Source organism: Epinephelus lanceolatus, chromosome 10 (genome assembly GCF_041903045.1).
Source record: "Epinephelus lanceolatus isolate andai-2023 chromosome 10, ASM4190304v1, whole genome shotgun sequence".
Classification (NCBI taxonomy): domain Eukaryota; kingdom Metazoa; phylum Chordata; class Actinopteri; order Perciformes; family Serranidae; genus Epinephelus; species Epinephelus lanceolatus.
In genome coordinates this window covers 5,318,615-5,333,549 of record NC_135743.1, presented here as the reverse complement: position 1 = coordinate 5,333,549, position 14,935 = coordinate 5,318,615, and the positions used below count along the sequence as shown (strand labels likewise).

The 14,935-nt window shown below is 40.7% G+C and overlaps 1 protein-coding gene across 2 annotated transcripts in view; it reads left to right on the top strand.

Annotated features, from left to right (window-relative positions):
- Window positions 1-13,200, top strand: part of LOC117265350 (methyltransferase-like protein 27) — a 31,012-nt gene extending 17,812 nt beyond the window's left edge. The window contains exons 2-6 of one of the 2 annotated variants that reach the window (XM_033639794.2): window positions 10,152-10,289; window positions 10,719-10,847; window positions 11,815-11,950; window positions 12,512-12,604; window positions 12,768-13,200. In XM_033639794.2, coding sequence (XP_033495685.1) covers window positions 10,173-10,289; window positions 10,719-10,847; window positions 11,815-11,950; window positions 12,512-12,604; window positions 12,768-13,000 — 708 coding nt within the window. In that variant the 5' untranslated portion in view covers window positions 10,152-10,172 and the 3' untranslated portion in view covers window positions 13,001-13,200. The remainder of the gene's footprint in view (window positions 1-10,151; window positions 10,290-10,718; window positions 10,848-11,814; window positions 11,951-12,511; window positions 12,605-12,767) is intronic. The other variant, XM_078171356.1, reaches the window with a different exon arrangement.
- Window positions 13,201-14,935: the final 1,735 nt, after the last annotated feature.

The following is a 14,935-nucleotide window of genomic DNA, read 5'->3' as shown; positions in this document are numbered from 1 at the left end:
GTCACAGTGAAGCTGACCTTTGAACTTTTGGATATAAAATGTTATTACTTAATTATTTTTATTCTATGAGACATTTGTGTAAAGTTCTGTCAGAATTAGCATATGAATTCTTGAGTTATGGCAAAGGAAAATTTTGTGAGGTCACACTGACCTTGGCCTTTGATCACAACATTCTAATCAGTTTATTCTTCAGTCCAAGTGGACGCTTGTGTCAAATTTAAAGAAATTCCCACAAGGCATTCCAGAGCATGTGAGCGGAGCGGAGCGGGTGAAAATTTCCACTCCTCGCTCGCAGACCTGTCACTTTGCGCCGCTCGTCCGCTTTGCTTGGTTCTGCGCATTCTTCGCTCCGTTCTGGTCCACTCTAACATAAATTTTATCCCGCTCCAGTCGCTCACCACTCCGCTCAAAAAACTGCGTCGTACTACCCTAACCTGTAATCTTCTATTCACGAATAAAACATGAGCTTGGTAGATTCTCTGGGGAAGCCCTCTCCCCGCAGTTAGGGACCGTTCTCCACGGTACTGCTGTCGGCAGGGTGGAAATAAGTCAAAGTGTAGAGGAGACGGACCGGGCTAAGCGGCCGACCTCTGATAAACTATTTTAACAATTAATCTTAATAGGCTTCTTTTTATATAAATTTGGTGGGATTTTTTCTCCCTGATGCTTGGCCTTGGTTCTATCAGCTCTTTGGTTGTTCTGATGCCTTGTGAAGCTTTAGTGGCCCCTGGTGGGGGTCAGAACCCCCATTGGGAACCAGTGATCTAAGCCACTCAGGGTGGTAAAACAGTCGACAATAGAAAATTTCGAAATCTTAAATACATGTTCAGAAATTGAGTCTAAAACACCCTTCTAAGTAATTAGTTATGCCAAATTCCAATCAGGAAAAATATCCCAGTGAGAGAAAAATATAAATATAGAAGAATAAAAATAAAATGTGTCAGGGTCTAAGAAACATAAACACATATATATGCAGGGAGAGTCATCATGATAACCACCATTATTTATTCTAGAGAAAATGTTTGATTTCATATTCTTGATTCAGACATCTATGTGTAAGAGTATGGACAGTGAAAATGTAAAAACTTTCTCTTTGGAGTAAGATGGTTTTTAAATCACCTCCTCTTCTCGGAGATCTAACGTGCTCGATGCCAATGTATCTGAGAGGCCACTGGGTGATTAGCCTCTCTGAAATGCACTGCCACCGGGTTACGCTGATCTTGGAACCAGATGGAGCTCCTGTGTTCTGCTTTGCTGGTTTGTAGTGTTTTTTGTGTTCTTCCTATGTATGCTATGTGTTCTTCACGTACACTGCTTTTGATTGCTTTGCACCAGCATGATGTACATATACTCCCCCTCAACTCAGATTTGTCACTGTCTTATCTTGTTGATGAGGGCTGAAGGGTGACCTTTGTTTTTTATGTGTGCTAACTGTGCCATCCTCATCCTCCTCGACCATCATCATCCTCCTCGACCTCAGTGCTGCATTCGATACAGTAGACCATAATATATTAATAGACCATCTCCACCATGGCACTGGAATTAATGGCACTGCTCTGAACTGGTTCACATCCTACCTCAACAACAGAACCTTCTCTGTAAACACAGGCACAATCTCCTCTCCCCCAGCTACTCTCTCCTGCGGGGTCCCGCAAGGTTCAATCCTAGGTCCCATTCTTTTCTCCATCTACATGCTTCCCCTCGCTCATATCATTCAAAAATATGACATCTCTTTCCACTGCTATGCTGATGACACCCAGCTCTATCTTCCCCTCAAACCAAACGACCAATCCAAACTCACCAATATCTTCAACTGCATCAGTGAAATAAAGTCCTGGATGGCAGTAAACTTCCTTCAACTAAATGAAGCTAAATACGAAATTATTCTCTTTGGCCCCTCTGACAACATTAACCTGATATCCAACAGTACTTGGCAACCTGCCCACTCTTATCAAACCTCACGTCAAAAACCTCAGTGTCATTTTCGATTCTGCACTCAAGTTTGATAAACAGGTCAACTCAGTAGTCAAAGCCATTTTTTTCCAACTTCGCACCATCACAAAAATCAAACCATTCCTCAGTTTCAAGGACCTAGAAAAAGTCATCCATGCTTTCATTTCCACCTGCTTGGACTACTGCAACTCTCTTTACACTGGAATTAATCAGTCATCTCTGTCCCGTTTACAAGTAGTACAAAACGTTGCAGCCAGACTTTTGACAGGTAACCGAAAGAGAGACCACATCACCCCTGTCTTAGCCTCTCTCTACTGGCTGCCAGTTCAGTACCGTATTGATTTTAAACTTCTTTTATTCACATACAAAGCCCTGAATGGAGTGGCCCCTTCCTACATGACAGAATTTTTAACCCCATACTCCACCTCCAGACCCCTCAGGTCGGCTAACCTAGGGCTTTTAGTTGTTCCACACACTTATTCTAAACTCAGGGATGACCGTGCCTTTGTGGTCGCAGTCCCCAGACTCTGGAATAGCATCCCCCCTCTGTCAGACTTGCCCCCTCGATCGACTCTTTTTAAATCAAGGCTAAAAACATTCCTTTTTACTAAAGGTTTTGAGTCCTCCTGATTTTGCCTATGTGTTTATTTGTGCCTTGATCTATGTTGGTTGCTGTTTTTGTTCAGTTTTTTATTTTACTTCACTTGTATCTCTTTTATTCATTTTTAACTGTACAGCACTTTGGTCAACTTGGGTTGTTTTTAAATGTGCTTTATAAATAAATTTGACTTGACTTGACTAAATATCCACGATCACGAACAGAAAGATATTGGTCGCGTTTCCCAGTTAAGAGCGATCTTAAGACTTAAGAGCACAGTTAAGAACGTCTTTGGTAAGAAGGGTCGCTAAGATACGAGTGTTTCCCAGATGCCTTCTTAATGCCCTTCTTAGAATCGCTCTTAAGATCGCTCTTTAAGAAGCTCTTAACAGGAGCTGGCCAGTACCGCAGTGCTGAAACTAAATCAATCGATGTCAGGCAAATCGATCACCCACCACTTAATCAGTGCATAAGTCACACACAGCGCTGCTACCTAACACAATAATTCCCTGCTGTGTTCTAATAATTGTAATGAAAAACTAAGACGATAAATATTTGTTAATGACCTATTTTCATGACTACAACTAAATAAGAAGTAGTCTTGGTAAGAGAATCATGAGGAAATGTATTATATTTAAACAAAAAAAACAAACAAACACAGACGCCTTGCTGAGGCCGGTGCCGTCTCCCTCCACCTCCAGGAAGCTCCCCACTGTGTAAAAATGCAGCGCAGCCAGGCACTGCACCTCCGGGCTGAGGGCGAAATTGCACCGGTTGCCCTCCGGATGTGTGGAGACACTAGTTGATGAGGCGTTGTATCTCAGCACGGGGCAGCCGGTACTTCATTTGGACAGCCCGGTCTGACAGCACATCGAGTGGGCTGAAGTGCTGATACACGAATGCATTTACATATAGGCCTACAGTTTCGCTGTTGGTTAGCAGCGAGAATATGCTGTAAAGCAGCCATGGTATCTCACACGTGTGATGTGGCAATGCCTTTATGTAGAGTAGCGGGTGGAGTGTCCCTTGATGAGGTTCTAGCTGAGCTCAATTACACCTGTCAGTTGCCTGATATCTGAAAGTCGCAGGTTTGGAGGGTGGACGTGTTTCTGAGTGATGATAGTCATGATGATTCATTTTATTTGTGTGCCTGATGTGCACAGCACATACAGGAACACACTTGTTATTCCTCATACTTATTTTTCGTCTTATTATTATTTTTCTTGATCCGGGAAACACGGACATTATCTTATCTTACTGTGACATCAGATCTCACCTGTCTGACAGGATATTCCTGATCAAATGGAGACATTTACAAACAAAGGTTTGGAACCATTCCTGATTCAGTCAGTGGAGACAGAAATGAGGGATGACGTTAAATAAATATTCCTCCTACTGAGACAGAGATGATAAATAATTGGACTGATCGCAGAACAACTATTACTGATCTCTCAGTGGAAGCTGATGTCCTAATTCACACTGATGGTGAACTGTTAACCTGCAGTAATAAAGGAGTTATAAAACGACACATCTGAGCAATGACCACAGAATCAGAATCAGAATCGTTTTTATTGCCAAGTAGGTTTTCACATACAAGGAATTTGGCTTGGTGCATTGGTGCATAACAAAGAATATAAAATATATGAAAAATATAGAGTAATTAGGAGCATGTGTATAAAAAGGAAATACTATAAGCAATTAAATATAAAATCTGAATGCAAATAACAATAATAATAGTAATATAAAAAATATAAAAAGTATGTCTGAAGCATTTATTGGTTATCCGAAACTAAACAAACCAGAAAACCAAGTCAGGTCATTATAGGGGCCAACCCTGAGGGTTATAAGAGTAAGAGAGAGAAGAGGACCATACATGTTCCTGTGTGCACCGCTTCAGCTGGTCAGCAGCTCAGTTCTCCTCCAGATCTAACTGTTGAATCTCTGTCTGAAACTACACATTGGTTTGGATTCATCTGCAGGTGAGTAGAAGCTGTTTTAATATTCAGGTTTGATTCATGTACTCATGTTTTTGATGCTTGAGCAAAACTTGAGCTGGTTTAATTTTTGTCTAAAGTAGTCACACACTTGTTTCATTATTACAGTTCAAGGAAAGGCAGCTTTATTTATATATCACATTTCATATAGCAGGGCAATAAAAAGTTCTTTTCAGAGCAATGAAATATAGAACATAATAAGGATACAGATTCACAATAAAAGATTAAAGAGAAAATATATGAAAGGTAAAATTAATAATTTAATAATTTACAGTTTTAAACAAAAATCACCATTAAAAATGGCAAACATGCAGACAAGAGGTGCAAAGATAAAAAGATTATTTAAAATGCTTAAAGTGAAGTTCAAATATATGTTTGCATACACTTTCGGACCTGTGTGTAATTGACAAGCAAGAGTGAAAACACTGAATTTCCCCTCAGGGGGATTAATAAAGTAAATAAAAAACTAAAAAAAACTAATTACAGGGTGGAGCAGGCAGTGGTAAAAGTGAGGTTATTTCCTCATTCTGATGAGTGACTCACAGCCAAAAAAATAAATAAATAAAGCACCACCAAGGCTTGTAAAATAGACATAAGAGCCCAAATGTAGCAAAGATTTAGTGAGGCTGACAGAGAGGTGACTAGAGGTATGCATGCCTAACCACCAAAGTTTCTTGCTTGACTCTTAGTTATAAAAGAAGGGGATTCAAGGTGAGAGCTGACACTAGGTCTTTCTTTCTGTGGCCCAGAGACAATTATGTCGATCTAATCTCGGTTGAGTTGGAGAAAATTTTGATGCATCCAATCATTGATTTTCTCAATACAGTGACTACAGGTCTATAATCACCTGTTGAAAGGGATATGTATATCTGCATGATTATGATAGGCTACTTTATTATTTTATATGATTTGGCTGAATGGGATCATACAGAGATAAAACAAGAGAGGTCCCAAAATGGACCCCTGTAGGACGCTATGTCATGCCATCTGCTCTGACAAAGTACTTCCTGTCATGTTCAAATAAACACAAGAAGTTTGTGCTCTAGAAAAGGATCAGCGCTCAGTGAATAACCTCCTAAGCCCTATGATAAGCTATTATAGCAAAGCTTAACTATACAGACCAGTGAGCAGTGATAACTAACACGGCTTTGGGGTCATCAGGTGGGAACCTCCTTTCACTAGCATTTCGTCTAGTTGGTCCCACAACACCTCCAGGAGGCTAGACAGTGATCTCTGGTGTCCCAGAGACACTCCCCTAATGCCAGCTCTCACAGCTCCCCGCACCAACCCAACAACCTCCTTCACCTTACCTTACACATGGCTTCCTCAGCCCAAACAGCACTGCCACCTTCAACAAACCCAGGCTCCATTTATGCAAGCTCCAGGTTTTATTTTTTTATTTTTTTTATTTATTTAACCCATTTTTAACCAGGTTAGTCCCATTGAGATCAGTGATCTCTTTTTCAAGGGAGACCTGGCCAAGACGGCAGCATAAAAATTACAACACAACAATGAACAGCAAGGACATAAAAAACACAAACATAAGAGATACTCACTAAGATATAAATGATTTAAATACCTACAGGCATCGACAAGTACCAACCAATTCATTCACCATTGTACTTATGAGACATTTAAAACCAGACATATGGACCAAAACTCTCAGTTTCAATAGATCTTGTAGGCTGTTCCAAGTGAGGGGAGCAGAGACCTTAAAAAATTTCTTTCCCAATTCAGTCCGTGCACGTGGGACAGACAATAAAACCAAATCTTGCGATCTCAGACTATAACTACAGTCAGATCTCTGAGCAATCAAAGTGCAAATGTATGATGATAGTTTACTCAGATTGGCTTTATAAATAAACAAATACCAGTGACTGAGCCTACGCATAGTCAGAGATGGCCACCCAGCCCTGGAGTGAAGAGTACAATGATGAGTAAGGGCTTTACAGTTTGTAACAAACCTCAGAGCACTGTGATATACAGTATCTAACATGTGCAAACAGTGTGCAGATACATTCACGTACAATAGATCACCATAATCAAGAACCAGTAAGAAGGTAGCAGAGATCAGTCTCCTTCTGGCCTCCATAGAGAAGCAGGACTTATTTCTTAAACAGAACCCTAACTTCAGCCTCAGCTTTTTAAGAAGATTTTCAACATGGGGTTTAAAAGAAAGACCGTCATCAAGCCAAATACCGAGATATTTAAAACTGGAGACAACTTCTAACTTCTTTCCCTGAGCAGAAATAATGTCAACAGTGTTCTCAGGCTTTTTATTAGCATTTGAAAAATGCATTACCTTACCGTTTTATCAACATTCAAAACCAGCTTTAGTTGCGAAAGCTGAATCTGAATAATATTAAAAACATCCTGCAGTTTGGCAAGAGCCTCAGCAATGGAGGGACCAGCACAAGAGATCACAGTGTCATCTGCATAAAAATGAAAATAGGCTCCATCCACATTACAAACTAAACTATTAATATAGATAGAAAATAACAGTAGACCCAAAACAGACCCCTGGGGTACACTATTAAAAACACTTGAGGAGAGCCCATCAAACTGGACACATTGAGATCTTTCAGAGAGGTAGTTCACAAACCATCCCACTGCCTGGTCAGACACACCAATATTAGTCAACCTCTGTTTCAAAATGAGATGGTCAACAGTATCAAAAGCTTTGGACAGGTCAGTAAATAGAGCTACACAACTCTGCTTCTTATCCAGTATGCCAATGATATCATTCACCACCTTCATTGTCACAGTAATAGCGCTGTGTTGTTTTCTGAAGCCAGACTGATGTTTAGATAAAATATCATTTTTACATATAAACTCCTTCAACTATTCACTAACAAGTTTTTCAAGGATCTTAGCCAGAACTGACAATTTAGAAATGGGCCTATAATTAGTTAATAAAGTGGCCTCCCCCCCTTTTAGTAGAGGGAGGACATAGGCTGACTTCCATATTTTGGGAATCACATTGGTGCTTAATGTAAAATCGAAAAGATAAGTAAGGGGAGGTGCAATAAACTCTGCACCTGTTTTTAGGAAGAATGGTTCTAAGTTGTCAGGACCAGCAGGTTTTTTAGAATCCAAGTTACCTAGGACTTCATCAACAGAAAATGGAGAAAAACAGAATGTTTGATTTGTACCAACATAGCTCAGATCAAAACCTGCGATATTTGCATATGTAGACGTGGACACAGAATCAAACGATGAAGCACAGGACACAAAATGCTTGTTAAAAGACGTCAACATAGAAGACCTATCTGAGACAGTGCCAGAGGCAGTGGAAATGCAAGGGGGTAACTCATTACAGCTTCCAGAGGCAGATAGAGATTTAATGACTTTCCAAAATTTTCTTGGATTATTCAAATTCTCAGTAGTAGCTGAAAGATAGTACTCAGCTTTTGAGCTTTTAACTTGTGATGTACAGTAATTTCTTAGCTGCCTAAAACAGTACCAGTCAGCCTCAGACCCTGTCATCCTAGCCTTTGCCCAAGCTTTGTTTCTCTTGTGTAGGAAATTAGATAACTCTGCAGTAAACCAGGGGTTATCCCTGCCCTTCACCCTGTATTTACGAAGAGGAGCATGTCTATCTATTATTTCCTTAAAACCATTTGAAAAATATGTCCAAGCGATTTCAACATCATCTATCAAATAAATTTTGTCCCAATCAAAGTGAAACAAATCATGCAAAGCAACAAAATGTTTTATGTCCCTCTTTATAACGATGCACGGTTTACCTTTCAGAACCTTTGTGTCTCTAACTGTGGCTACAACACAGTGGTCACTCACATCATTAGCAAATACTCTGGCTGTAGAGTATTTGTGAGGAACATTTGTCAAGATCAGATCAATTAAAAATGATTTTTCAGGAAATGTATTATTAGGCTCACTTTCGATGGCGTCTGGCACGTTGGAGAGGTGCTCTCTTCAACCCCAGTTTTCACTGTTCAGGGCAGATGGCGGACAGCGTGTGTGGCGTCGTGTGGGTGAGTGGTTTGCTGATGACAACATTATGGATCGAGTGGCCCATGGTGGCGGTGGGGTTATGGTATGGGCAGGCGTACAGGTGCATTTTATTGATGGCATTTTGAATGCACAGAGATACCGTGACGAGATCCTGAGGCCCATTGTTGTGCCATTCATCCACGACCATCACCTCATGTTGCAGCATGATAATGCACGGTCCCATGTTGCAAGGATCTGTACACAATTCCTGGAAGCTGAAAACATCCCAGTTCTTGCATGGCCAGCATACTCACCGGACACGTCACCCATTGAGCATGTTTGGGATGCTCTGGATCGGTGTATACGACAGCGTGTTCCAGTTTCTGCCAATATCCAGCAACTTCACACAGCCATTAAAGAGGAGTGGACCAACATTCCACAGGCCATAATCAACAACCTGATCAACTCTATGCGAAGGAGATGTGTTGCACTGCGTGAGGCAAATGGTGGTCACACCAGATACTGACTGGTTTTCTGACCCCCCCAATAAAGCAAAACTGCACATGTCAGAGTGGCCTGTGATTGCAGTTTTCAAAACATTCAGAAAAGAGCCAGATTGGAGGGAGACATTAGCTATAAAAATGAGTTGTTTTACCAGACTGCTTAGCACAGTTTTAAGGAAGCTAGTGGGTAAAACATCAAGGCAGCAAGTGGAAAAATCGAGACTGGAGACAATTTCTTCCAGTGTTTGGCTTAACATGTTACCTTGGGGAGACTGCAGTGATGGTACTTTATTCTTTGGCATTAAGTACTGTACTTAGTTGCACATCTGATGCTTAGAACCTTGTTATTAAAAACAGTTGCAGACTTGTTACATTGTGGAACTAGTTCACAATGGAAACTAGTTCTGGAGAAATTGGAACTGGATGGTGAGGTCATCTGTCCACAATAGCAAATACATCGTGAGTTGTTACTGTTTTTGTTGATGAGGGTGGTGCATAGAGAGAGCATGCCCTCCATCAATGTGTTTTCATTCAGATTGCCACCTAGGAAATACACTGTGTTCAAAGAAGATCTCACATTAAATTTTAAAACTGGCCCCCCCTGGAAAGGCAAACACATCTCTGTCATGGTTTTCTTAGTCAGTGGCAATCTATAACAAAATTATATACTTCTAAATAAGAAATGAAAAAACTATTCAGTTAAATGAATATCTTCTTATTTTCTTTGGTATTAATGTCAGATATAGATATGCAGTGATGATTGCTGGGTAATATGTACGCTGATGTTGTCCAATGTGAAGTTTCTATTTGATCATGCAAAGAGACGATGCAATATACAGTGGCTAGTTTGGGCGCGAAATCTGTCAAAACCAATGAGTGTATACAAAGATGCATGATGCATCTCCACTTCCTCCCACTGTACAAAAATGAAGCCTAAATATCCAGGATACGGCCACGACCATCCTGCATTGTTGATATCATTTGGAGCCACAGTCTCCGCAGAATCAATCTCTGCGATATCATGTTCCCGCCCATACACTGACATGACCAATCACGAGCAGGGAGAAGGTCTTTGCTCTCCATTCCTGTGTTGTCGACTCTACATGTCAACATCTGTGATGTTAAGAACATGTGTCTCCTCTCTGGCAGGTTTGAAGCCATCTCCTCATCATGTCAGACTGCAGCAGAACTGTGGACGATGTGAGGACCTTCCTCCAGTCCTCCAAAGGCTTTGATCCACAGCAGATGATGAGGTTCTATGACAGCTGGGCAGAGACATATGAACAGGTCAGTGGACAGACACTCATCCTCCTTCAGGTTTGATGGTGACTTCAACGACACACCAAAAAAATCTGTCTTTTAAGTATCAAACATATATTCTCTGTAGGCATTAAATGTGCCTCTGAAAACACATCATTATGCAGCAGCTACGTCACCTGACCTGACCTGATGTCACCTCTCAGAATAACTCTCAGAATTTTCCAATGTTGTTTGAATCTGCAGGGTTATCGCTATAAAAAAGTAAATCATCTGCGTATACTAACACTTTGATCTCCTTCTTGTCCATAAATATACCTTCATACCCAGTTACAGTAAAATAACCACTGATTAAATAGAAATTAAACAAAATGGTGGAGAGGGGTCAGCCCTGTCTGATGGACCTGAAACTGTTTGTTCACACAGTTTGTGTTACTAACACTTTTTTCTAAATTAAAGGATCACAACCTGATGAGCTACAGAGCACCACACCTAGCAGTAGACTTCCTGTCTAAAAACTTCTCTGGGAGTCCTGCAGAAGCTCAGGTTTTGGACGTTACCTGTGGGTCTGGATGGGTCGCTAAACTGGTGAGCTCAGTGTTAGAATAGAGATACTTCATCTCCCTTACTGATTAATCGTGGCCCCGCAGAGGCTGCAGTGTTGATTAAACCTCACAGTGTTATTAATGTGTTGGTCAAACTTGATGGTTTTATAAGCTTAAAATGTGACAGGTGGGGCGCCCACTAGCTCAACTGGTAGAGCAGGTGTCCCATGTACAAAGGCTGTATCCTTGCTGCAGTGGCCACAGGCTCAATTCCAACCCACGGCCCTTGGCTGCATGTCATCTCCAATCTCGCTTCCCCTTTCATGCTATATCTGTCCTATCAAATAAAGGATAATAGCCTGCAAAAAAAAAAATCTAACAAAACATGAAGGTTATTTCTACAGATTAGAGGTCTCATTTATAAAACACTCAGCCTCATGTAGCAACATTCTCTAAAATTCAAGTCAACTCCAGATGCATCAAACATTCCAATTACTCTAATCTGCTCTTGTCCAGGTGTGGTGTATGATGAATCCTACTTGATCATGAGTAACCTGTTTGCATCTGTAATGCACCCTGAACACTATATAAAGGCAGTTGCTGTGTTGTGTGACTCTGGCACATGCCCAAAACCAAGACATTGCAAAACTTCAGCAGCAGTGGTGGAGGAAGTTTCCAGATCCTTTACTTAAGTAAAAGTACTAATACCACAGTCTAATAATACTGTTACAAGTAAAAGTCCTGCACTGAAAATTCATGCAGTGTTTATATTTGCACAGCAATCAGACTGATCGCTTCACACCTCACCTAAATGATCGTGTCACTAAGAGGTGTCCCCCGTCCTAATCTGATGTGTTACAAACAAAATGACACAAGCAACATGACAATGTCAACAGGAATATTAGTGGAATATTCATTTCCATTGGCCATGTTAATGGCTTAGTAGCAATATTGTCTTTTTTGGAATAAGTGCAAAAAAAATCCAGATTTTCTTCTTCTTGTGTTTATAGATGGTTAAACTGGGCTTCAGGCACTTTGTTGGAGTGGACGGCAGTAAAGGCATGCTGGAACAAGCTGCAAAGACTGGCCTCTATCAGGACCTCAAACTGGCCCTACTGGGACCAGAACCACTGCCTGCACCGACTGGTACACTACACTCACACTTCATACACTCTGATTTCTCATATCAATGCTGAATAGGGATTTGACTTAAGCCCCATGAGCTCCTCTTTAATTTAACTCATCATTGAGGACATAGTAACCATGGTGACATGATCAGATACTGTGGTTCGTAATAGACATGGACTTTCAGCAGGACAGAGACAAAAGAGACTGACCAAATCCTCCACAGGGGGGCGCCAGAGAGTTGAAGTGGATTCAAAGAGACTGCAGGAGGCGAATAAGAGTCAACCTCTCCCTCCTTCTCCTCCTCATATATGTGAACAAAAAGACATGAAACACATACCAGTCCCTCCAGGATGTTGGGACTGCAAAAAGCCAGTCCCCATTGATTCGACCTTGCGAGTTTGTCCAGTCACTGCAACTTTTGCCTCTGTTTAAAAACAGAGAGAGCAGGAGAGCAGCTCACTGAGACAGTCCTTCCACCTGCACTGAACAGCAGCAACAGCTGATCAGAGCCGTTGTGGAGCTGGAGATCTAACTCTTCACACAAACAACACCTGACTCCTCTTCCTCCTTTTGTTTCAGGTGTGTTTGATGTTGTTATCATTGTCGGTGGTTTACGCGCTGAATTTGCGCCGGTCAGCGTTGTCAGGGAGCTCTGCCAAGCTGCCAAACTGGGTAACCAACACTGGTCGTGTGTTTTCAACTCTGCTCCATTTAATACTCTACTCTCCATGAACCCCTACAGATCTTACAGAACAAGATGCTATGAGGGAATTATGAATCTTATTCTTCTCTACTTCTATAATATCAATTAATCTAATCATTCATTTTCCTGCAGGAGGTTACATCTGCATGTCGAGAGTGGACCCAAAGTCAGAGTCTGGAAACAACTACAAGGTGTCTTTGGAGAAAGAGCTGCAGCTGATGGAGGAGGAGGGACTGTGGACTCATGTGGACACCAAAGAGATGGACAAATACATGATGACTGTTCATAATAATCACAATAATAATAATAAGAATGAACAATACTTTGATGGGACCATGTACCTCTACAGGAAGTCACTTAATTAGTCCCTCTACACCTGAATACATTCCTTCATTGTCCAATCTGTGTTTTTTAAGCCAGTGGCGACCCCAGAATTTTTTCATAGGGGTGGCCAGACAATGGCAAGTGATTATTATTACCATGTTATGCCATTGTTTTTGTTTATCTACCCAATGCTAATATTAAAAGTCATACTGTCATAAATAAACAAGTTTCAACCATAAAATGTGATCAGGTTTTGTCCACTTTTGTCTTGGGATCAGCTGCAGATTGACTTGGCAGAGACAGCTGCCATCTTGTTTGTACATGGATTGTTGAAGTGTAGTGTGATTTTCTCTTATGAGGACACAGGGTATTCTCCCTGATCATGTTTGTCCCAGAGCTGCATTTTTTCATGCAGCCACCAGATGTCCCCAGACTTTCTTCCAAGCCCCATAGCCACAACTTTTTTACATTTGCAACCACCTGGGCTTCCCTCCACACTCACACACCTTTTCCCAGTTACCTCATCACCCTGGTCAGTGTATAAACCTGCCATTGTCACCAGCTTGTTGTGCTTTCCCTGTGTTTTGGAGTTTTCCTGCTGATTTTTCCTGCCTGCCTGGTTGTCATCTCATCTGCCTGTATGCCTGTTTTTCCTCAGTTACAGTATTTCTTCTGAATCAGCCAGCCTACGAGTCTGCATTTGGGTCCTACCTGCCTTTGCTGCTTCACCCAGCTGTAACATTTCTGGAAAATCAGAGTATCTGGAGAAACATTCAAAGAGGAACAACATCATCATTGGCTACGTTTACATGCACACTAATATTCCACTATTATTCAGAATATGACACTATTCTGATTTTGATGCAGGTCATGTAAAAAGTATGTTCTGTTTAGAAATTCCCCAATAGGCCTTTGACTGAATTTAGCATTTTCTGATTTAAGACGTGGGATATGCCGGTATCACTACTCTCTCTAATAAAATTGATAACATTTCGGGAAGTTCTTCAGATTTCTCAGAAAAACAATACCAATGTAAGACACAATTTGACCCACCACAACTACCCTAAATGAAGTAAGGGATATCATTTAAAATGAAAAAAGAAGAGGTATTTAATTACATACTGGCACCTCTCACTCATATTTTAGGCTGATATATGGAAATGACTGGTCCCATGGATCGTCAAAAGGTCTCTAATCGAGATTTATCTTTCAGATCGAGTGATACTAAATGAGATCAGCACTGAGAATTCCTGTGGAAATTGTGATGAACGTTTTGGGGGCCGATATGGTCTAGATATCTTTGGATAATTCGTAATTCGTTTCTAATTGACAAATGAAAAAAACGTTATTTTGATATTTCTTTCAAAACGAAGAACGGAAAAAACATTTTTGATGTCAGAATCAAATTTTTCGTTATTGAATATTCCTTTTCTCCTTATTCGTTTTGGAATGAAGAATGAAACAACCCATGGAGTCACATGTTTTTTTTGTTTCTCAATTTAAAACCAAAAACGAAAAACGAAGTCACGTGATCTATTCCTTTTTTGTTTCCAAACGAAAAACCAGAAAAACAGTTTTGGTTTTTGCAAATTCCTTTTTTCATTTCTCATTTGGGACAGACAGGCCCAATCCCAAACCACTCCCTACCCACTACCACTTCACTACCGAGTGTCACTCCAAATCAAGTTACACTCGCAGCTGCGGAGGGCACTCCTGATTAAGGGGAAGTGTATGAAAGAGAAGCCAAACCATGGGACGCCCTTGCCACACTACAGGAAGAAGGAAGCAGATGTAACCATGGATACAGACAGATGCTTTGTGAAAGCAAAATAGAGCAACGGGCTATTAAAAAAAAATTTAAATATTAATTAAAATGAGTTAAATTTAAAAAAAAAAACTTTAATAAGTCAGATAAGAGATACAGTGCAGTGTAATCAAAGTAATTAACTTGTTCATATTTTATAGACACAGTTTAC